We start from the raw sequence: 22,633 nt of genomic DNA, 5'->3' as shown, positions 1-22,633 counted from the left end.
TTTTGATGTAGGGCTTATATTTTAAGCCTCCTCCAAAAAGCCTGAAAAACCATGATAGGACTTATTTTCGGGGTAGGTCTTATTTTTGGGGGAACACGGTAGTAGCTATGCACATGCCCTCTTATGAATTCTAAGAAAGCTGGCCTTAGAGGCAGAGTCATCACCACTCCTCTTCTTAGCATGTATTCTGAACATCTACTCAGGGCTAAAATAATAAATTTAACCCTGTACGTTATGACATCTGTGCAAGTCACACTGTAAACTCAACATAACCTGGTTTTAAAGAAAATTTGTCTCACTGCAGACAAGTCTTTTCACCCTCAAGTGACCTTTAAAAAAACTTCCTTTATGATAAAGCAGATAGATGTGCAAAGAAGCTTCCACAAGGACTTAAATTTCTTTCATTTATTCTAGGGCAAACTCAAAAGGTTTTTTTTTTTAGCAAATTCTATCATGTAAATGTTAACATAAAAACATCTGTACATTTGCCATGATACACTCAAAATTGAAACAAATAAGATATAAATACAGATATGGATGTAACATGACAAAAGCGCCAAAAAAAAAAATCCAACCCAACCAGAAATTAAATACATGCGTGTGAACACTATGCCAACAAATTTTTTTGGCTGACTGTTTTGAGTGGTTTTGCAGCCTGTCCTTCCCATTTAAAACATTATTATTGTCAGCAAAGTCCTGCTGCAATCTACAAACATTTCTCTGGTGTCCTTTATTACGCAATATTACGCTTGATAAATAAAGGGGCTGGGCAGGTGGTAGAAAGAAGATTTATATGACAATGTTGCAAGTTACATTACTTATACAGGTTATTGAGAAGCTAGTAGGAAGCAATAGAAAAGTCATGTTGTATATTAATCCAGGCAAGCACACATAGTGTACCTTTTTAAAGAAAGCCACATGCCTCAGTTAATTCAGCGCTAGAGAGACCTAAAAAGGGCTGCATTGATTGGTTTGTTCACCCCTTTGGGAACCTTGTTGTCCCAATGATAGCACGGATGTCACCATCTAAGGCAACCCAACAGCAGGCAGGGTTGTTCTGTGCAGATTCTCAGATATAAAAGGCCTGGGGGGAAGACGGGGGAGGAAGGGGCATAACACAAGAAAAACACAAGGAAAAGAAACCTCTCTTTCAAAAACTCTAAAAAAATTAAAGCCCTGCATTAAGAGGCAGCAAGGAAAAAGGCAGCTGTAGACATTTTGACAGTGCTGGGAAAAATGGAGCCCTCCCCGTTCTGATAGCGAAGTGCCAACAACATGCAGATTTGATTCCACTAGCCTCTATAGACGTGTTTTTTTGCTAGGAAACCTAACACCCAATCTCCACTCCCAGTTGCACAGGTTTACAAGAAGAAGTAAATAGGTGCAGACTAAGCTAGCCCTTTGAGTACCATCTAAAATAACAAGATTGGGAATATTAAGAGACAAACAAAACAATTTGTTATGCTCATTAGACACAAAGAGAGACTATAAATAATCCAGATTGCATGGGGTGTGTGTGTGTGCGTGTATGTGTGAGGGGCAATAGTTGTGAATGTACTCAAAGGATGGGGAGTCATTGATGAGTGGGTGGTGATTAACAGAACAAGTCTTATACAAAGAAGCATCAGCTGACAAAAACAGATTTTTTTTAGAAAGTAAGGCCTGGTCATTGAAATTGCAGTTCCTGGAAACCAATTAGATTTTGGACAGTACAAGTTTTGTATTGAGATTTGAAACAGCAGTAGTAGCAAATTTCACATACACATCCTAAATGATGGGCTGTCAGTTACTTTAATCGTAATCATATGGATGCTCAGTTTACAAACATTACAGTGCATTCACTTTCAGTGCATACTAACAAACTTCATAAAATGAAGAAATTCAGTTCTTTGTAAATACCATACCTGAACAAAGATCTGGTTTTAAAAATCCAGATAGAGCAATGAAAAAATGTGTCATCCTCTACAGGTAAAATATATTATGGTTATCTTTAAAAAATGTTAAATATGTGGAGGAACAAATCCTTACCAGTTGCAGGATAAGGCAATAACAACTTCAAAAGGATGCTAAGAATGCAATTAGAAATGGATACAACAAAAAGTATTTTTAAAAAAATGTATGGCAGCTGATTGTAGCCAAAATAATATTAGTTTTTCCCTCAAAGGGAAAACTTATCAACTTATACTAAAGCAAATCATGCTGTTATATGACAAAACAATTGAAATGAAAATGCTAAAATTCATTCTGAGGGGAAGTCAGATTGTTAATGGTATCACACAGGTAGATCTTAAAATAGCCTTAGTTACACTAGATCTAAATCTGCTTTATATGGCAGCACCATTACAAATTTGCTGAAACCCCTGACCTAGGTCCATCAAATGATGGCATTATTAGAAAAAATAAATAAAAACCTGGTTGATTCTGTATTCTGTACAGGTTTCTCTGGAGAACAGCCAGATCATTCCAATGTTTAATCCACTTTTTGAAAATGTAGCACATCATAGAAATGGGAGAACTGGAGAAACTGGTTAAAAGTGTAGGTTGAAAACAAATGCAAAAAATAACCAGATATAAAGCCAAATTTTATTATCAATGATTCAAGCTTTGAAGAACTGTGTAACTACAGAAACGGATCACGTTTTAGAAATGCTAGTAGATCAACTGCAATGTTTACGTATGGCTTTCTACTGCTGTTTTTGTGTGAAGACTGCAACCCAGGCCTTGCTTCCTTTACATTCGATTCCAAGAATATCCTACAATAAAAAGCCTTGGAGGACTAAAAATACTGATTGCAACAGATGTCTGCATGGCCTCCATCAGCAGATGAAGTGTGCTGAGGAAGGGAGGGTCTCAGAGAGGCACAGCTGATTGTTTCTATGTCTACAAGTGTGTCCAAAGATCTCCATTAACTGTGCGTGGAAACATCTGAAGATGAGCTGCTGTTGCTGTTGGTGGTTTGGGCCCTCTTAATGTACAAGTTGAGGAGCTTCATCTGAAACAATAAAGTAATTGGGTCAACATTGTTCATTTGAGAGCTGATTTTCCATTCCTTGCTCTGACAGAATTCCCATTTCCATAGTGACTATCACAGAAAATCACTACACTTGACATCTGACCTCTGTTGCACATTTATTACTTCTGCTCTATTATCTGAATAGAAGTAAAATGCAATTTATATTCATAAGGTGAATTGTCACATAGTAGATGAGCATGGAGAAGTTCTAACTCTATTTACAATTGTTAATCCTGGATACAAAAAAGTTAGGCCCCTGTGAAGAAAAGTATTAAAAACTGGGAGCTTTGCAAAATGATCCACAGATATCTGGTATTTGCTGTTTAGGTGGGATAACTCTCACAACAGAATGTGTGGATGATACAGCTGAATCTGGAGAAGGTACATTTCTCACTTCAATCACATCCTCACATATCAGCACATCTATACCCACTACACCTGTTTCACAAGAATATTGGTCACCATAGAAGTACGCACCTTGGGGTTAGATTTACATGAAATAATGATGGCACTAAAATTTGAAATGGGGCGTGTATGAACTAATCATCACAAAGATTTCCCCAGAACTCACTATGAACCAAGCTTTTCCCTGGTGTTATCCCTTCCATTCAGCTCAGCTAATTCTCAATATTTTTAGTACTAGAGAAGGTATGAATTTAAAACTGTTTTGATGTATTCATAACATTCCATCTCCTGATCCAAGAATTATTTTTGAACATTTAAGGCAATTGTATCCAGTGCCTTAGAGTTTTGCCATTTTGGGTGTGTCACACGACTATATGTGTTTACATGTTCCCAAAGGACTATGGTTAGTGATGGCAGTTGGGTGCCTTTGCTTCTCCATGGTGTCTCAGAATGTGTGTGTGTGTGTGTGGGGGGGGGGGATATTTTTCCTTTCCAATTCCAAAACCAAGTAGCAAACATACCTTGCTCCCAGTGAGCTGTGCAAGGTGAGGCTTTAGTTCTTCACCAATAACTGAATAAATTGCCACAAGGCAAAATACGCTGGCTTTCCGAACGCTGCTTTCTGTATTGTCATAGCCCTGAAAATAAAAGTTGTGAGAATACAGTATTTCTTAGTAAGAACTCTTCTTCCAATATTCAGAGACTATAGAATTAATAAGACCAGCACAAGAGTCTCTCAAGGAGGCTTTTCCTTGATCTTCAAAGGATCAATTTAACTACTGTATCAGAGGAAACACTGGCAGGTTGGGTTACATCACTGTTTGATAATCGCAAGACTTGTGAGAGAATAAACCACTTCAGATCTATCCACTAGGAAAGAATTAAAAAACGGTGTAAAAACCTTACTACAGTAGTAACAAATAAACAGATCTCACTCAAAACTACAGTTTAGATCCAAAATGGACTAGAAGTCTATGGATGTACAGTTTCCACTTTCAATCAAATAAATGGATGTTATAGTTTGTGTTAACTATAGCTCCAGTATACTCAGTTATTTGCTATTCAAAGGGGACTTCCCACCTTACATTTCTGGGGGAAAATATACATTCAGCCTGATAGGAGTTACACAGAACAAAAAATATTTAATTCAATCTGAACATTCCCAAACATTCAATTAAGTGTTATGAAAGTACTGAAAATAAAACAGAATTTCAATCCAATCCAACATAATGTTCAAGAGTGACATTGATGAAAGGAACACAACTTGAAGTTGGCTAAAATGAGGATTTTAGGATGTACTGATGTGCACCCTGCATGAACCTGGACAGTTGCCTCCCTACCAGTGACTTGGGACTCTGCATCCCATCTCTTCTTCAGCAGCTGCCACAAACTCACAATGTATCATGGTACAAGCTGTGTACCAAATGCAATAAAAGTATAATAACTAGTTGCTGCACTTTCCATGGACACTGCACAGATATTGGGTCATTTGGCATCTCACATCATATATTTGCTTTTGGTTGATAGCTCTCAGTCGCCAGGAGTATTAATATCTAGTCTCTAATCATACTGGCAAATGTGGTGTACATCTGTATGCACCTACAGCTCAAGGATACAGAACAAGTGTTTTGTTAACAAAAACAATGTCTCAGTAAATGACAATCTAGTTGATAATACAGCACAATAGTGAATCCACATCATGAAAGCATCTAAGAAACTAAGCAGTGCAGAGCTTTCAATCATGTTGTGTGATTATAACTAAGGGCTGGGCAGTGGTCTGATAGTTTATAGTAAAGAAGCAGGTTATACAGCTTTGCAAGGCAATCCCCACCCCCCCAAATATCCGGAAAGACACCAGGGATCAAAGGTGGAAAAACAGGTTGGTCTAGAAGATGTTATTTCTAGTGTTCCAGCTGTCCACAGTCACAGGATCCACTTATAGATTAAATAGGCATATTTGTCCTACTTATTCAGATCAATTTCCTTATTAGGTTTTCTAAAAAAAATGTCAGTGTTCCATACTAGCATGAAACACACAGGTCCAGTTGGCCAGCTGCTCTGTCCACTTCAGTTTTTCAAACTGCAATCCTTGTAGCTTTTGAAACTCAAGGCCATTGTATCTCCTCTTGGCAGTTATTCAAGATATGTATCCCACTTGCAGCTTGAAGGTCTTTCAGAGCTGCCCCTGAACTTTTATTTGCCACTTCCCGGACCAACTTTTGTTGATTTCCCTGACCACCATTCAAAATAGTCCCAAGGTTTTTTTTAAAATGGATAATATATTAAATAAAGGTTTTAGTAAATGGCTTAAAACTATGCAAGTATTGAAACGTCAAAACATTTGTTAAAGTAAGAGCGTCAGTATGAACTTTTTACGACACTGATTGTTAGTAATGCCTCTGTTTTGAAAATATACTAAAAATTACAGGAAGGTGGAACTGCAATCTGTAACTATTAAAAATGACAGAACAGTTTTGTTCTTACTTTAGAAGTACAATAAAAATGGCATAAAATACTTTTTATTGAGTATTCTTAAAAATTGCTTAAACTAGAATATAAAGCTTAGCTGTGAACTTGCAGTTAAATATCAAGTTAGAAATTAGAGTACAAGTATTCTTTTTAAAAAGATTAAATAGCAAATAGATATTGCTTCACCGATTTTCTCTTTTGTTTTGCAGCTTTCTTAGTTTCTGATCAATTGTTTCTTCTTCCATTTTTGCTTCTTTTAGCAGTTTTTTAAAAAGAATTTCAAGGTGTTGAATTTCTCCATCAAGTTTCTACCCTTTTCAGTATTTCTTCTTGTTGTTTGTGGCATTTAACCTCTCAGTACTCTCCATATCGTGTGTAAGCATGCCTGATCGACTGCAACACACACCTATCAATTATAATAAGATTCAATGCCTCCAGAACTCAGGACAGAATGATAAACCTTCTTCATGCAGATCTTCTATTAACACTGACTTATTAACTGAAAATCCACTTGCATCACCATGATCTTGACAACACTCCACAGGTCTGAGAAGTTCCTGCTGGCCAACAAATTACCACTGTAAAATGCAGAAAAGAACAAGAGTACAGTAGCACTTTAAAGACTAACAAAAATTCTGGTAGGGTATGTATGAGCTTTCATGAGTCACAGTTCACTTTTTCAGGTATCTGCTGTGACTCACAAATCTTATACCCTGCCAGAAACTTTATTAGTCTTTAAGGTGCTATGGTACTCTGTCTTTTTGCTACTGCTATAAAACACGTCTACTCATTGTGATCTATCACTGTAAAATGTGTCCATTCCAATTCCATCATTTTATTTTACACAAAATTCATTGTGGGCAATTGTGGTTAAAGCAGTTTATTGTTGCTTCAGCTGTTGTGTCACTGATTTGATTTACTGCATGTGGAAGTTCAGGTACAGTCCCTATTCTGATGATACCAACATTTGGTTTGTATAAAATGATAGTAGGATCTAATGCTTCTAAGCCACTGACCATCTTCAACAAAGCTTCCCAGTGTGGCACCTATGGGCACCCTGATGCCCATCAACATTGTTTTTTTGTGCCCACCAAGTGTTTTTAGGAAGCGAATGGGGTCAGATAGGGCTTTTGCCCAGCAAGATTTCTGTCAAATTATTGGAGTTTTGATTGGCTGGACAGATTTTTAACACTGTTGCTTGACAGCAAAGCACAGCATAAAACTCTACATTGTGCTACTGAAGTTAAGTTGTGGCATTGTTTTGCGGCTAACTCCGCCTCCTGAGGTAGCCTTTTTGTGGCAGCCATTTTATTGCTGTGACCAATGTGCCATATCAGAATTCTAGATGTGCCTGCAGGCTCAAAAAGGTTGGGGAAGCCTGATCTTGCATTTCAAAGGACTTCTCTCAATCAACTTTTCAACAACTGCTATTACCATGTTTTGACATTCTAGGTAAAACTCACACTTGATTCCAACTGACTTTAGCTTCTTTTAAGAGTACCTTTGCCACAAAGGCAATTTTGACCTTGCTTCTGTCAAGCAAGTTCTCAGACAACTTCATGTTAACAACTGTGAACCAATTGACAATTTTTGCAGCTTTTCTGATTTTATGCGATGGGTCATTAGCTTTCTGAATATATTCGTTCATGAAGTTCTTCATGCAAAACAAAAAGGTGCCAGTGTTTTTTGTCTTTCAAAGCATTGTAGAACCGGCTCACAATCTCCAGCAAACGTTTTCACAAGTGACATTTTAAGTTTCATCCATGGATCAAGCATTGCAGATTTTATGCAACTTGATGGTTTACTATTAAGAAGTTCTGCTTCTTCCACATACTTCTTGATGTTGTCAAAACAGTGATAGCCCTATCAAGACATGTAACATTCTCCAATCACCTAGTGGACCAAAACTTCTGGAGAATTTCTGAGTGCTGCTTGTTACAGCAGTATTGGATGCCTACCAAGCTGGGAATCTTTGAGCACATAATACACGTGCAAAACTGAATTAATGTCCCAATTCACTGCATGCAATCCTTTTTTAAAAGACCCATCTGCAACATGGCTACACATTCCAAGGTCAATCAATTCGTTTTCTTCTCCTTTCCAGTCAGAGTTGGTTTTTATTTCTTCTTTCAATTTTTTTTTCAGAAAAAGGTGATTTATATTTGCCTAACCATATAAATTTGTAGTAAGTTTGAAACTGGTAAACAAGATATGATGTCCTGAAATTTCTGAAGATCTTTAGCAGTAGAAGCTTGAAGAAAAACACTGATCAGGTACTGTGTGGACATGTTCTGGAAACATCCATCCCCAAAAATGAACCACCTGACCCTTTTGAATCACAGCTTTTAAAGAGTCAAATTAAAAAAAATCAAAGTGGTTTATGAAATGGTGGGTGGAACATTATTGGGGGCTTTTTATAGCTCATCATTTTTTTGTTGAGCTATGAGGGGTGCATCACTTGCATCATACAGAGAGAAAATACTTCTATATGAGTAAAATGTTTTTTAAAAACAAGACTTTTAAATGGATTTGGCTATCACGGGAAGAAAACTTATCAGCCACAGACACTGTCCAATAGGAACCCATGCCATTTACAGAACTTGTCACATTATTCACAGTATCACTGGGGAAAATAGCTGACAGAAATAACATTTTTCCAGTAACAAAGAACCAGGAAAACATTCTCTCTCTGTGACAAGAGTACAATTTTAAGGAGAAATGTTTGAGATACATAGCAATTACCACAGTGTCCCTCCAGCAGTAAAATACTTTCTGAAGTGCTCCGATATTTGGTTCAGAGTGACCTCTGCTGGGAGAAAATATTTTTGGCCTGTATTCCTAAAATTTCTATCACAAGGCCAGATCCAGCACGGAGATGCTATTTAAGAGCAAAACCAGGTTACATTCCTATTAACAAATGGGATGGAGTATAAATATCTACGATTTATACATTTTCTTTTTGAGGGCAGATGTCCAGTTGGGATTAGCTTTCTGTATTCTGTTTCCAGGATGTTTTTCCACTTTCTGATCTAACTGTATGGATTCATTTGGTCAGTAGCCATATGGGAGCTATTTCAAAGGTCACCTATAGCTTTGAATCATGAAGTTACTCACAGCCTCATCCAAACTAAGAAGCAGCTGGTTACAGCACCAATGTGGCACTGCACTGCTGCCCCCATAGAGGCTCCCCAGTGGAGTGGGGAGGCTAACAAAGCAAAAAAGCCTCCCCGCCTCCGAGAAGCCCCCATAGGCCTCAATAGACTTATGCAACCTTTTCGGTGGCTTAAATCTGAGGCCCCAACTGCCAGCATAAGACAGCAAATGGCTGGGAGGAAGCCCCCCATCAAGCTATGTCCCCACTTAGCCAGTGATGGCAGGGGCACTGGGACACTGGCGCCATGTCCAATGCTGCGTCCCAGGGGTGGAGAGGTCCTCAGTGGCTGCTCATTGGTGGATTTGCTGTGCACCACTCACATGGGCAAATTTGGCCTCCCCTTTGGATGGAGTTGTCAGTCTTTGTTCTCAATTTGAGTTAATGGATTACTTAATCTACAAAAGGATGAACGTATAAGTGGGCAAAAGAAAAGAAGTCACATTTGGCTAAAGAAGGACCAACTGTGCTACCCTATGAAGAGATACTCCTTTAATTCCTTGGAGTATAGGACGGCACTGTAATTAGTTATAAATTATAACATCTGATTTCTTTTTGACAAGATAATAACTTACTTGACACATAAAACCCCAAGCCTTTCTTATGCCAGTTTTATTTATAGCTTTCATTCCATGAACTATGTGAACATGACAGACCTTTTTTAAATGGCTGGGTGAAACTCCTAAGCCCTGGTCTGACCCCACTCTCAAAACACACAACCCACAGAAAGACGACTCCTTTGAAATGTTCAGTTGTCACTGAAATGTTCAGGACATTAGAGGAAATGTTCTTTCATTAATTGTGTTTCTATTTCATTCTGCTTTTTTTGGGCTGCTATAATTAATATTCTGAAGAGGTAAGGTAAGGCCTTTCCCAGAATCATGTACGATTAAGGGTGGGAAAAACACATGCTGTAAGCAGACATAAAATCACCACAAAATCTCTTGCTGGAAATGACAGCCATATGACATAACATCTTTTATAGGGTTTTATGGTTACTTTCTCACATTAAGGCAGCACTGAAGCAAATCTGTCTCTCTCAGCAAAAGGCATTCAGAGGAATAACCTCAACTGTAGTTAACCTACCCTTAGAAACAGGCCCTAAATGGTCAGCATAATATATACTTTTGATCAACCAACTCACACACACACACACACACACTCTCCCCCCCCTCCCTCCCATCCCCTCCCCCCCTCTCTCTCATTCAATGCACCAACACATTTAACTGTATTCTGCAATCTTTCTGAACTGGGAAAACAACCCAGTAGAAAAGTGAGAAAACCGCTTTTTAATGAGAAGGACTAAAATAGAAAAACAGGAGATAGAAGCAAATGAAAACAGAAAAGTTCATTGTATTCATTATGTATAACTGTGTAACAAAGGGCCAAACTATAAGAAACAGTGCCCATGGACCCTTCCCTGGGCTAGTGATGTCATTTCAGAAGCACTTGCAGTTCTTTAAAAATTGCCATGAGGCCCCATTCCAGATCAGGCACAGAGTGCAGCAGTTCCTGGACCTCTTGATTCCTTCCCTCCCACCCCCCACCGCCCAGCCTCACAGCAATTAAAAAAAACCTACACGTGCAATTATAAGACCTACAAATGCAACAGTAAGATCTACAAATACTTCTAAAATGGAGTTGCAACCATGGGATGGCTTCATGGCCTCATTGCTTACAGTTTGGCTGAAAGCCCTACAGGATGGATGGGTCTTAATGAAAAGCAGCCATGGGATATGCTACACCCTGAATGGAGGAACGGAGCTTAACCATCCTCTCTGTTTTCCATTTTTCTGCTCCTAATTGCCTCCCAGCTGCTCAAATCATGTATGATTTTTTTAAAAAAAACTCACTGGATCTTCATGAGCATAGAATGTGTCAATTTCTCTTACTTAGACACGGCCTGGGGAAAAAACCTGTAAGTTCCAATAGCACCAGTGACCTGTCTTTGCAAACTCATTAAAAAAATGGGGGAAGCTCAGTAAGCTATGGCCAATATGAAAGCCATACATCAGGTCAAGTATGAAGACAGACGAGACGTGGGAACAGTCTCTTTTCCACAGTACCCTGTGACACCAGGAATTACTGTCACTATAGTTGTACCTTTCTGACAGATATCAAAACAGTGATTAAGCTGAGGAGGGAGAAGAGTACATAACAGCATTTAACAAACAGCTGCTCCTTTGCATATCAGATTTTGTGTACTATTATATGCTGACTTGATACCACAAAAGTGTGGAAGAACATCTCGACAAGAATATTTCAAGCAAAGTCTCAGGTCAACAAAAACGGAGACCTGTTTCTGAATAATTAGTGAAAAAGATACTTTGACATCACATGTTCCTTGGGACAATTAGGGATACTGCAGCAAGTGAGTCAGTTGGAACTCTGACAGAGTTTTCTGCTGTAACAAAGAGCTAGTCCGCCCCAAACACAGGGCTGTACCTCTCTAAGGCATACCCTAGCTTTGACCTTGTACAGTAAGATTTGTGTCTAGTACTTTTCAGGGGTAAGAGAGCCAATAAATATACTTGCTGACTTCTCCTGACCTGTGCTTCAAAAAGCAGGAAGAACACATTTCACCAGGGCTGCTCCATTCTGCTGAAATGCATTCTACTCATAAAACCTGGCCTTTAAGTCCTTAACTAGCACAACCTGTTCAAAAGGTGTAACTAAGATCACCTAGTTAAAATGAAATGGATTTACAAGTAGGAACCTTTTCTGCCCATTGATATGGCAAGCAATATGAAGCATGCCGGTTCTTAATATCTAGCAGTGAATTATCTTTTTTTTAGCCAAACTTCCCAAAAGCCTGCAGGTGTGCACTTTGGTAAATATACAGTTGTACTGGGGCCATAGCACAAAATACTTTGATGGATCCCCTAACTGATATTCACAGTGGGACTCTTTCCCCTTGAAATGTTTCAAGTATTTCAAATGTTTTAAGTATTTTAATTTTTGCCTCCTTAGGGAACTTGAACTGGGTGAAAAGGTGACATAGAAATAAATAAAGCTAAGTTCTTTATGTGGTAGCTCTTTTTGTGTAGGTAGAATTTAACCTGTTCTGTGGATACAGACTCTGGAACTGAAGTGTTTTTATGATTTGTAAGAAGATGTAAATTTCGTATAGGGGAAAAGTGTAAGTATAAATATACTTATTTCATTACTAAAGAACCAGCTTTCCCTGAGGAGGAAAGAGAGAGGCTAGAACTGCTCCGGGAGGATCAACCTGTCATCTAGCTCCCATTAATCCCTTCTGAGACAGCCCCTCCCAATCCCAAATGCCAGCTCAGGGCTACAGGAAAACTAACATGCCATATGGAAAGGAGAGAGAGCAAGAGACAATGTTTGTCCTCAAACAGCTTGACTAAACAAACAGCAAAGTGAAATTATGAGGGACGAGTATATATTTAAGCAGCTGATTTGTGGCAAGCATAAAAGGCAGCTATGACAAAGGAAAGTTTATTATTATTATTATTATACACATTACAGCACAGCACAAGTGTCTGGAATTCATCTCTGAATATCGAGTCCTTCCCAAGGACCTAGGATATTAGAGGTATTTGCGTAGAATGTGTGCAGTTCCTAGAAGTGCTGCTTTCTGCAGCATGTGGACTGATGTTCTGTCTAAGTTTAGGCTTTCCAGATGTTTTTCAAGATTTCTTGGGATTCCTCCTAGAGCACCGACTACTAGTGGGATTACTGTTGTTCTTTTTTGCCACAGTCGTTTGACTTCAATTTGTAGGTCCTTGTATTTTGTGATCTTTTCCAGCTCTTTGTCCTCTACCCTGCTGTCAACTGGCACAGCAACATCTATGATCCAAACATGTTTTTTCTCTACCACTGTTATGTCTGGGGTGTGTTGTTGTTGTTGTTGTTGTTGTTGTTGTTGTTGTTGTTGTTGTTGTTGTTATTATTATTATTATTATTTATTGGGTTTATAGACCGCCCTCCCCCGAAGGGCTTAGGGCGGTGAACAACATATAACAGAGCACAATAATAAATTAAAATCCAATAAATATAAGTTAATATGGCTCTAATAATAAACCCTATCTTATTAAAATACAACATTATTAAACTTAGCATTAAACTAACATTAAAACAAGATGGCGCCAGCTTCAGTTCATCCAGAGCCCCAGAGGGGGGATGAGGCGGTGGATCCACTTGATATTATAATAAAGGAGAGGGAGGAGAGGGAGGGGGCCCCTATCAACGGCTAGGCTCCCCAAAGGCCTGGTGGAACAGCTCTGTCTTACAGGCTGTGCGGAACTCAACCAGATCCCACAGAGCCCGAACAGCTGGTGGGAGAGCGTTCCACCAGGCGGGGGCCAGAGCTGTAAAGGCTCTGGCCCGAGTGGAAGCCAGCCGTATCATTGAGGGGCCAGGAATCACCAGTAGGTTGGCCTCTGCCGAACGCAGAGACCGATTCGGGACATATGGGGTAAGACGGTCCCGCAGGTACGTGGGTCCCAAGCCGCGTAAGGCCTTAAAGGTTAACACCAACACCTTGAAAATGATTTGGTATTCTATTGGCAACCAGTGCAAGCGGCGGAGCACAGGTGTGATGTGTTCTCTCATGGCACCCCCTGTGAGCATACGAGCCGCCGCATTCTGGACCATTTTTAATCTCCGAATCAAACGCAAGGGAAGGCCTGCGTAGAGCGAGTTGCAATAGTCTAGCCTGGAGGTGACCGTTGCATGGACCACAGTGGCCAGGTCAGCTCGGGAGAGGAAGGGAGCCAGCCGTCGGGCCTGACGAAGATGGTAAAAAGCGACCCGGGTTATATGGGCCACCTGGGTCTCCATTGAAAGAGACGAATCCAGGTGGACCCCCAGGTCGCGAACAGAGGGGGCCGGTGCCAATATAGCCCCCTCCCACACCGGCGGCTGAAAACCCCCCACCTCCCCCTCGCGCCTCAACCAGAGGATCTCCGTCTTCGATGGATTTAGTTTCAACCTGCTCTGTCTCAACCAACCAGCCACGGCCTCCAAGCAATGGTGGAGAGCTGCAGGGACGGCGGTTGCTCCCCCCGCCATCAACAGGATGAGCTGGGTGTCATCAGCATATTGATGACACGTCAGCCCAAAGCTCCGCACCAACTGAGCAAGGGGTCGCATGTAGATGTTAAATAACAGCGGGGACAGCAGCGCTCCCTGAGGCACACAACAATGAAGTGAGCACCTCCGGGATGCTTGGTCCCCACACCACACTTGCTGTGTCCAGTCCTGGAGAAACGAGGCAATCCATTTAAGGACAGTGCCTCGCACCCCGGAAGCGGCCAGGCGGTGGGTCAAAAGGTCGTGGTCGACCACATCAAATGCTGCGGTTAGATCCAGCAAAACTAGCAGCGCCGATCCGCCTCGGTCTAGTTGTAAGCGGAGCAGATCTGTGACGGCAACGAGAACAGTCTCCGTCCCATGCCCAGCATGGAAACCGGACTGGAAGGGATCAAAAGCCGATGTGTCCTCCAGGAAACCCCGAAGCTGCTCCAACACCACTCTCTCAATTACCTTCCCCAGAAACGAGAGATTCGAAACTGGGCGGTAATTGGTCAGATCACCAGGATCTAACGATGGTCTTTTCAAGAGTGGGCGGACCACTGCCTCCTTCAACCCACCAGGAAAAACTCCTTGCTCAAGGGAGCTATTGATGATACTCAACAGGTGGGGTCGTTAACTCACATACAATGCCGCTTTAATAAGCCAGGAGGGGCACGGATCCAGAGGACAGGTAGTAGATCTAACAGCAGCCAGGGCCCTGTCGACAGCGGCTTCCGAGAGCAGGGAGAACTGGGCCAAACAAGGGCTGGAAGACGGCAAGGGAGCCTCCAGTTCACTTATTGTCTCTAAGGTGGCAAGGAGGTCTTGGCGGAGCGACATGACTTTATCCGCAAAAAAGCTCATAAATGCCTCACAGCTGATAGCCAATTGACAATTTGTAGACCCCTCAGACAGTGAGGTCAAGGACCGAATAATACGGAACAATTGTGCCGGGCGAGAGCTAGCAGATGCGAGGGAGGAGGAGAAGAAAACCCTCTTTGCCTCCTTCGTCGCCACCTCATAGGCCTTCATAAACGTCCTATAAGATGTTCGTGCGGCTTCGCCACGAGCTTTCCTCCACACTCGCTCTAGTTGTCTAAGTTCCCGCTTCATACGGCGTAGCTCCTCAGTATACCAAGGGGCCAGCCGCGAGCGGGAGCGTAGAGGGCGCCGGGGAGCAATTACCTCGATGGCATCGGAAAGACGGGAGTTCCAATCTTCCACTAGCTCATCGAGGGTGCCGGTGGGTTCAGAGTCCCGCAGAGCATTCAGGAATCCAACCGGATCCATAAGTTTCTGCGGGCGGGCAAAAATTCGCCCGTCGCCTAGACAGGGGTGTTGTGGCATGTCCATCCGAACCTTCAGGGCATAATGGTCAGACCATGGCACTCTATCAATAGAGGATATGACCATATTAACCCCCGACCCGAAGACCAAATCCAGTGTGTGCCCAGCCTCATGGGTGGGGCCAGAATTTACTAAGGAGAGGCCCAGTGCAGCCATGGATAACACCAGGTCCGCGGCCACCGTACATGAGGCGGTGTCGACATGGACATTGAAGTCCCCCAAGACAATAAGCCTGGGAAACCGCAACGCCCAGTCTGCCACCACCTCCAGCAGCCGTGGCAGGCTGTCTCCCGGCGCGCTAGGCGACCGGTACACCAGGAGAACAGCCAACCTCTCCTGAGCCAACCACTCTAGGCCGACACACTCTAGGCCATCGATCTCCAGGACAGGGGCTGCCCTAAAAGGAATGGTATTACGGATGAACATTGCCACGCCTATCCCCCAGCCCTGTGTTCGTGACCGGTGCAGGCACGCGAAACCCGGGGGTGAGACCTCGCCCAAGGCAACGGTCTCTCCTTCATGCACCCAGGTCTCGGTGACACAAGCCAGTTCCATTTGCAGGTCCCCGAGGAAGTCCCAGAGAACTGTGGTCTTGTTATTTATGGACCTGGCATTGATCAGCACCAATGACGAAGCGGAGTCTCTCTGAGCCCCACCACCTACGTTCCTCGGGATAGGTCGGAGGTCAGAAGGTGAGCGAGCACATCTCCATCTCCCCCACCTTCTCTCATATGGCCGCCGCCTACCATCATATCTACCTCGTCCCATTAATAACGGGATCCCTGAACCCCAAGGCGGGGCCCCCATTGTCCCACTATCTCCTTCCACCCTTTCCCCAGCGAAAACTCTCCACCGCAGTGGACTCGAATTCCCCACTAACTCTAATTCACACCTACTGAATCTCTACTACAGTGGGCTCAGCCTATTCCCAAACTAAACAATATTATATTACAATATGTGGCTGAGCAACTCACTCATCCTAAACCTACAATAACACAATAACAATACTAACCTTCCCCTATTCTAATGCTAACCCATTATGCTACAGTCCTACAGCTCACAGAAAAGGATTTTTTGTCAATAGCAATACAGCTATCTAAAGTTGCAGACTTACAAATACTGTCCGATATTGGTTGGCAATGAAATAAAAGAAAAAAAAGGAGGGACGCCTATATCCAGGTTCCGCTGTACAGTTGCCCAGAGCTCTCACCAATGGGCTGATTGGTAAATGCTACCCTTTGCATGCTACCCTTTACTACCTCCCCCCCCTCACTCCCCTTCCCTTGCATTTTACACACATACAGTAATACAGGTATTTTATATACATCACTGTGCACTGTTTTAGGCTTGAATCAGTAATGATTCATTAACCAAATTTAAAAAAAAAACCTTTCCAGATTGAATGATCTCTGGAGAGAGCTAATACATTTTAAATGGAAGGGAGTATAAGGGTGGATAAAGATACTTTAAGAAATGTCTTTATATTTCCAAATGTGACACCTTGAATTATATTCAGGAGGATAGTGTGCTTTAAGAAATACACAAATAACACACCTCTGAGCTACATTCTCATTCCCATTCTAAAAGTCTACTATTATTGTACTTAACTGAAATAGATCTTATTTATTACTTGCCAGAAGCTAAGATACAGAAACATTAATGTAATGCTTTACAGGATAATTAAATTACTTCGTGCAAGGAACCATTACCTGCAACAACCCAGGGATGATGTCTTGAAGGAGCTGGTGCAAAGACTCCTTTGAGATCCTCTCAATGACTTTCGTTTGCATTTTAATAGCGGCCAGGTTAATTGGGTAGTCAGCTGTTTGAATGATGGGACAGAGAACTTTGATGCACTGTTCAGGGTGGATGGAGCTAGCTAGGGTGGAAGCCGCTTCCTCAGCAGCTCTAACAACCTGGGAAGGGGGAGAGAAAGGAGATCTGAAATTTATACAAAACACACATGCATCCCTACTACTGATTCGAACAGTCACTGATACAGTCATCAACAAGCCTCTAGAACTGGGCTATTGCATCAACTGTCTCAAAACGGTATCAAACAGGCATATTCGAATCAACACTCAAGTCAGAACAACTGCAGACACAACATGCTGTTTTCTTTAGCAGTGATTTTAGAAGTGAGCAGAAAGGCCTATTTTGCCCCCCCCCTTCCCAATTTCTTAAAAAAACTCAGAAAACTGAAGCTTAATTCCAAAAAGAGCAGAAAGTCTGATCCAGGATTTAAGATGTCATCCATTCTGGATGGAGCTACACCCCTCTTCAGGGACAGAGCAAGGGGGAAAAGTGCCTGGTGCACTGGTGCATCCTCCGCCCCCACCATGCCCCGGAACGCCCTTGCCACATTCCCGCAGGGGCGTGCCCCTGGTGCATCGCCCCCCTTCCCCTTGGAGCTATGCCTCTGCGCCCTCTTGGAGGAATAGGTCTGCAGTTTGGGGACACTGCTGAACCCAGGTCTACTGCTGGATAGGCAGGTGGCAATTGTAGCCAGGAGAGTCTGTAGCCAGCTATAGCCTTTCCCAGGCAGAAAAGATCTGGCTCCTATGGTACATACCCTAATTAATTTAGAATAGATTAGGGGGGGACTGTCCCTGGAAAGTGTTTGGAAACTTCAACAGGTACAGAATGCTGCTGCATCTACAAACACTGAAGGCACAACTACACTTTAAATTTTCCCAAATTCCTTGTGATCAAATCTACAGTTCTGTGATAGGAACTTAATCCCGGGCACATGTGGATGGATTAGAACTGTGGCCTTCCCTCCACCCCATTTTCCTGATTGGAAATTATCCCAGGGGGGCTGTTTTTTACCCTGTTTTTATCTCCACATGATCTAGGAATACATCTAGATTTCCCAAACAGGACAAATGACATTCCCCTGAGGTTGTTTCAGGGTGTGGAGGTGATGCGAAGGTAGGTAATGACCACCTCTGAATGTCTCTTGTCTTGAAAACCCTACAGGGTTGCCATGGTTATCTGTGACTTGATGGCAAAAAAAAAAGACAGAGACAGGAGGAAGAAGACAGAGAAGGAAAAAGAGAGTATGTTAAAAAAAACCCCAGAGTCATGTTTCAAGTTAGGCTAAAGGTATATAAAAAGGTCTGAAAATGTCAATGCAAAGACCCATGAGGGATGTAGTATCAAAGGAAAAGGGCTGGAAGTGGGTATAAACAGGAAAGCCAGACTTTCTTCTGTGCATTTACTGAATGTTGTCTGTACTGACAGGATCCTACTACAGCTACGTACGTCACACAACTTCTTCTAGACCCACAATTCTCAAATTGGCGCCTGAGGAGTCTTAGGGGCTTGCAAGGGTATTACCAGCCTTTATAAGGGCAGAAGGCAATACCTTTTTGCACTCAACTGGCTAGTATGAAAATGAAGTCCTTTCAGTTTGCTAGGAATGGGGGAAGGACTTCTCCACTTCAGGAGTAACGGAAAGAATCAATGTATTGTCGAAGGCTTTCATGGCCAGAATCACTGGGGTGTTGTGTGGTTTCCAGTCTGTATGGCTGTATTCTAGTAGCAGTTTCTCCTGATGTTTCGCCTGCATCAGTGGCTGGCATCTTCAGATGATCCTCTGAAGATGCCAGCCACAGATGCAGGTGAAACATCAGGAGAAAATGAAACTAGAACACGGCCATACAGCCTGGAAACCACACAGCACCCCGGAAAGAATCAACTTTCCTCTCTTTCAAAAGGTGAGAATGCACAGTGCTGCCACTGAGGGTAGTCACTTAGCTTCCAGATCACCCCAGGACACTAGCCAGAAAATATTATGGTTGGTTGATGGAAGCACTAGGTCAGTCCTAGGAACTCTTAACTGGTTGAGTGGCATCAAGCAGGGACAATCCTAGTGCAAAGAAAGGAGGATACATTGACTACACAATGCAGGACTAACCGTTAGGCCTAATTGATATCCAAAACATATTTTGTTTTGATCAACTGGCATTCCTGTAACTGAGCTCAGTATTTATTATTTTTGAATATTTAAACAATATAAGAAAAGGAAAAGTATTGGAAAATGAGAACAAATATTATAATAGAACCAATATTATGGTCAAATTTTCACACCACATGAAATCCAGTGTTTTCCCAATATTGACAGTTTCTATATCTAACTGCTCATCACCACGTTTAACAGAAACATTTTCTTTTTCTTGGGTGGGGGGATAGCTGACAAAGGGAGCTTTGACTGTTGAAAGCTTACACATTGAAAATCTTGTTGGTCTCTGAGGTGCTACTGGACTTGAATCTAGATTTTCTGTTTGCAGTGTTATGCAAGTAGTGGTGGTGGGGCAGAAGGAGGTACATGAATACGGAAATGTTAATACTTTTCACAAAGATGTGTTTTGGAACCTATTTGATTATTCCACCGATAGAGGCAGCAAGATGTTATATGAGGTATTATTTGCAATAACCTTTTTTCATTAGGTAGCTATGGCTGAGTAAATTCACTGGAACAAATTAGTTTAACATTAACTAACTGGAACAGAATGGCAGATCTTTTTTTCTGCCCAGTGCTGAGCATGTGCTATCAAAATCATCAACAGCCCAATAGAGGAGAGGAGGCCTATTAAGTCCAATAAGTGAATGAATGAATAAACAATATACTGGTGATTGGTTCAAGAAACAAATTCATATAAAAATTAAATTCCACAGAGTTCATTTTAATGTTCTACAAAATAGCAGCTCCATGTGTCTTTGGAGCAGGGCTATAATAATAATGGTGAGAGATTCAACTTCAATTCCACCAGTGAAGCAAGTTAGGCACAACTAATTAATTCTTTCATTTTCCTGGCTACTGAAGCTTCCTATAAGAGAAGCTTCCTATGGAGAACTAAACAACAATATACAGTATCTTAAATAATTATAGATGTATCCAACAGTTACAACTCTTCCCAGTCATTACTGCCAAATTACATGCATGGATGCACAAATGACTTGGTGAATCTGCTGCTCTTCTTCCATGTCTTTTCAGTGAGAGACACTCTGGGAAAGCTCAAGTTGAGCGATATGGTCTGGAGATTGCTTCCAGTGACCAACAGCAAGCACAGGTAAACATCTTTTTGTTTTGTTTTTGCCATCAAATCACAGATGACTAATGGCGATGAGGGCTTTCAAGGCAAGAGATGTTCAGAGGTGGCTTGCCATTGCTTGCTTTCACATCATGACCCTGGTATTCCTTGGTGGTCTCCCTTCCAAGTTCTAGCTAAGGAGGACCCTCCTTAGCTTCTGAGATCTGACAAGCCTAGACTTATCCAAGTCAGAGCATGAGTATTTTAGAGTATGGTTATTACCTTGCTTTATCAATGTCCCAACTTAAGCTTCATTCTTTGAACTTGAGTGGTCTGATTAGTTGCTGAAAGGAGCCTGAGAGTTTTCTGGCCCATCAAGAATTTCCTTTGTGCTTCACAGACCTAAACTCAAGCCAGCTGGTCTAAGGGAAAAAGCCCTCTGAGCTGTGGTTGAGGGGACCTAGTAGGCAAAAAGCTACCAAGGGGATTCTACCATCAAACTCACAGATACTGCATGAATACGAAATCCATTCTAATTCTACCCTATATCACCATTCTGATATGAAATGCACTTAAGAGGAAACTGTTTATTCTTCTGTATATTTCAGAATTCTTGGAAAAAATGTTGATGGGCTGTTCTCCATCTTTCCTACTGAGATAATATTTATTTATTTGATTTGTAGGAACTCAGCTACTGCTCTAATCATAACACTTTATAGAACTGCATATATTAACCAACAGCTATGATATTTTTTGAACTAGTAACATATTCTCCCTTACCCCACCTTCAGTTTTTATACTAGATAATCTGTGGAGAAAAAGGAAAGGGATTCATACCTTGGCTTGTGATTTAAAAGAGAATATTTCAAAATGTAGTATGAACTTATCAATAATGCAAAACCATCAAGTTAAATCTAATTTTTGCCTACAAGCTCATGGCAAAAAAAGGGAGGAAGGAAAGGAGTAACTTCCCAAGACCTCACTTCCTGTCCTCTCCAATAGCCTGTTTTTAAAATAAAAAAATTCTGAGAAATTTATTGTTTCTACAGTCCATTAATGCACACTGAATTATTCCACTCAGGGCTGAGAAGGGCTACTTTGCTTCCTTCAAAAACAGATACCTAAAAGTTTAGGAACTGGGGCCCACAAAATTGCCCTATTTCTTATTATTGTGGTTTATTTAAGTAATTTATATGTAATTGAAAAGCTAAGCTCTCTGCAGATCCAACCTTTTACTTTAATGAAGTGTGACTCTGAATATGTACTGGGTTTGGATTGAACATAATGTCAGGCATGTTATTTTGTTATTTTCGTTAAAAAGTATAAGAGATTCCATACACTTGTGCCCTGAAGTACACAAACTGGTATTGTCTGTATTTTGAAGATGAGGGTGACATCAATGTGGTTTTATAGAGAGAGTGTTGACCTGTGCATGGGTAATTAAATTAATTTTTTAAAAAAAAACCACACACATACAACCAGCAGTGCATTTAAGCTGGGCCTTGGAAGGAAATACAACTTTTCTGTGCGAGGTTAGTTGCCAAATTCTCAGGCCTCTTCATACTGTGTGTTCCAATTCATCAGTCACACATTTTCTAATTGAAATAACTCATAAAAGTTCATGCAGCTGAAAAGAATGAGAAATGCTCACATTTGGCTTAGCCAGTATGGTGCAGAAGCTAGTGCTGGACTAGAATCTGAGAGACCCCAGTTCAAATGCCTACTCTGCTATGGAAGCTTTCTGGGTTACCTTGGGCCAGTCACACACACTCAGCCTAACCTACCTCACACAGTTATGATGAGGATAAAATATAGGAGTGGAAAAATATGTAAGCTCCTTTGTGCCCCTTCTGGGGAGAAATGCAGGGTATAAATGAATAAATAAATAAATTAAAGTTCATGGAAATGTGGATGACATAGTTTCTTGCAACTGCCCAGAAGAGCAGATGAACAAAGACACTAGAGCAGATGAACAAAGACATTGCTAGGAAGCCCATGATACTGGCTATGTGTTTGGGTAAGAAAGAATCATGCCCCTCAATTGCATCTGAGGGAGAACTCCACAAATATTAAATATCCACCCTCTGATCCGAACACCCTCTGATCTCAAGAATGGAGTGTATGACTTTAGTCTCATCAAAACTGTTGTTTTATGTTACAAATGCACACGAG

At 41.5% G+C, this 22,633-nt stretch overlaps 1 protein-coding gene across 16 annotated transcripts in view; it reads right to left on the bottom strand.

Moving 5' to 3' along the window:
* Positions 1-390: 390 nt before the first annotated feature.
* Positions 391-22,633, bottom strand: part of CLASP1 (cytoplasmic linker associated protein 1) — a 230,265-nt gene continuing 208,022 nt past the window's right edge. For all 16 annotated transcript variants that reach the window (XM_048485913.1, XM_048485914.1, XM_048485919.1 and 13 more), the window contains 3 exons: positions 17,135-17,341; positions 3,940-4,056; positions 391-2,992 (listed from right to left, as the gene is read on the bottom strand). In XM_048485913.1, the coding sequence (XP_048341870.1) occupies positions 2,906-2,992; positions 3,940-4,056; positions 17,135-17,341 (411 nt within the window). In that variant the 3' untranslated portion in view covers positions 391-2,905. The remainder of the gene's footprint in view (positions 2,993-3,939; positions 4,057-17,134; positions 17,342-22,633) is intronic.

This window comes from Sphaerodactylus townsendi, linkage group LG02 (genome assembly GCF_021028975.2).
Source record: "Sphaerodactylus townsendi isolate TG3544 linkage group LG02, MPM_Stown_v2.3, whole genome shotgun sequence".
Lineage (NCBI taxonomy): Eukaryota > Metazoa > Chordata > Lepidosauria > Squamata > Sphaerodactylidae > Sphaerodactylus > Sphaerodactylus townsendi.
This window is presented reverse-complemented; position numbering and strand designations above follow the sequence as displayed.